The 2,141-nt window shown below is 35.5% G+C and overlaps 1 protein-coding gene across 1 annotated transcript in view; it reads right to left on the minus strand.

Moving 5' to 3' along the window:
• Positions 1-744: 744 nt before the first annotated feature.
• LOC108509616 (hypoxanthine-guanine phosphoribosyltransferase-like) overlaps positions 745-2,141 on the minus strand; it is a 21,892-nt gene continuing 20,495 nt past the window's right edge. Inside the window, exon 6 of the mRNA XM_017839142.1 lies at positions 745-756. Within this exon, the coding sequence (XP_017694631.1) occupies positions 745-756 (12 nt within the window). The remainder of the gene's footprint in view (positions 757-2,141) is intronic.

Here is a 2,141-nt window from a genome sequence, read left to right on the forward strand (position 1 = left end):
CAAAAGAGGCACCGCGAAAAACAAACAGAAGTAGAACACTAGGCATGCAAAAACCGGGGCTATGGAGCGTGGGCGGCGGGAAGGATCCCACGGAGTGCCCGGGGGACTCCGGGAAAGGTCCGAGGGAGGAAAAAGCACAAGCGGGACCGTCGGTGAAGGAGGGAGCGAGCGGAAGCCCAGCGGCAACAGCACGAGACAAACCCAGGAACAGAGGGACCCCAGAGACAAACGGAGTGGGGCAGACACAAAGCTGCCGACTTCAGCAGTAGTCAAAGCAGCAAAAACCCCCTTCCCTGATTTTTTTCCTTTTTCTTTGCAGCCTAAACTAAGAACTGGTCTTTTTTTGCAAACCCTTTTGTTTATCAACCGGTTTCAGTTTAACAGTGTGAGTAAGGCGAACAAAACGCTACCAATGGAGAGACTGTCCCCCTCCGCAAAACAAACAAACAAAAAAAAAAAAAAAAGGGGGGGAAAGCGAAGGAAGCAAAGAACCTTTGCTGAATGAAGACACCCTTCCACAGCTAATAGCCAGAATTGTTTTTAAATGTATGCATAGCTGTATTTTTGAAAATTTTAAAGTTTTTGCAATAACAATTTTCTTTTAAGTCCAAAAGCCAAATTAGCACAGAAAGACATATATTTGCCTTAAAAATAGAAGACGTATATATTTTATCCTTGAACTATAGAAATGTTTATATGTATTTGAAATTTAAATTAAACATGAAGTAAAATATGCTTATGTTTCTACAGGTTATACTATAATAAAAACCAGAAAACATATATTACTAATCTGAGGGTGAGAAACAAAAAATGCCAATTTCTCAGTTCATAACCAAAAGACACTGTAAAATGAAACCCAAAGGTATGTTTGTATGATGTGTGTTCGATGGCCATCGAGTATGAATGTGTGAATGTATGCATGCATGTGAATATATAATAATTAATATGTTTTGATTTATACACAAATGCGCATTACCTCACATGTGCACAAACACCCTTAGATAAAAAACAGAAAACATATCACCCTCACTTGAATAGAATTTCATTTGCAGAGATGTTTTAGGTTAACTAAAAGTTTTCAAAACCAAACACTAAAAAACTTTCAGGTAAAAGTCAGGAGCACATGAACCCTGAAGTCATCAAGTTATTAAGTTTGGTTCAAAATCAATTGCTTATAAGTCAGTAGGATCTTTAGAGGATAGCTTAAATAAGATTTTATAAAAGTAATTTCTAATAAGAAATAATAGAAATAAGTTAAGTTGTTTAAACAAGTTTTGTATTAATCCAGGGTTATTTAGTTTAACATTGTTTGGAATTTTTCCTTCTTGCATTTTGTTCCTTGTTTACTTTTCTATATCCAAAAATGTTTGATAGTCTTTTTGATTGGTTAAATGTTCTTAATGTTATTGCTAAGTTTAAGAAAATAATTTTTGTAGCAATATGCAGAATACCTTAAAACAGCTATGATTCCTTCACATGCTTTTAGAATGCCAAACCTTGTGGCCCAAACTATTCTGACACACAACGCCTTTGCATAATCATACTTTCCATCTCAGGTATATAAAAGACTGTACATTTCCTTGAAAAAGGAGCCTCCTTGTTAAAATTAATTTCACTTGTGGTATTAAAAGTAAGACTGCAATATTTCTTGTTAGATCCATTTAAGAATAGCTTTGCTTCTAAAATGCAGCTATAGAATTTGTTATTACTCACTCTGAACTAATGCATCAAACCATTGATAAGTTGAAGAAAAAAACCAGTAATCATAGCTTAGATTACATGTTTAGTTAGCATGATAAATTTAATACTCTCGTTAAAGAAAACATTTATGGTAATATTTGTATTCCTTTGTATTTTGTCTTGCATTAGCAAACGTTTGATCAAAGTTTTTTCCAAGTTTTTTGTTTTTTAGAAAAATAAAAAAAAAAGGGCAGATGTGGGAGCCCAAACTCAGCTTTCAGCAAAGGAAAACAAGGGCTGACAAACACCTCATGGTCTGAAGGAGCTGGACCCTTCTCACAAGACCTGTTAAAGTTCTACCTTATGGATTAAGCCTGGCTCCAGCAGAAATCAGAAAGGACTCTTGAGATGATTGTATCAGACCATGTCTAAACCCCTTTAATCCCTTTCCCCCTATGTAA

This window comes from Lepidothrix coronata, unplaced genomic scaffold (assembly GCF_001604755.1).
Source record: "Lepidothrix coronata isolate B3197 unplaced genomic scaffold, Lepidothrix_coronata-1.0 Scaffold379, whole genome shotgun sequence".
NCBI lineage: Eukaryota > Metazoa > Chordata > Aves > Passeriformes > Pipridae > Lepidothrix > Lepidothrix coronata.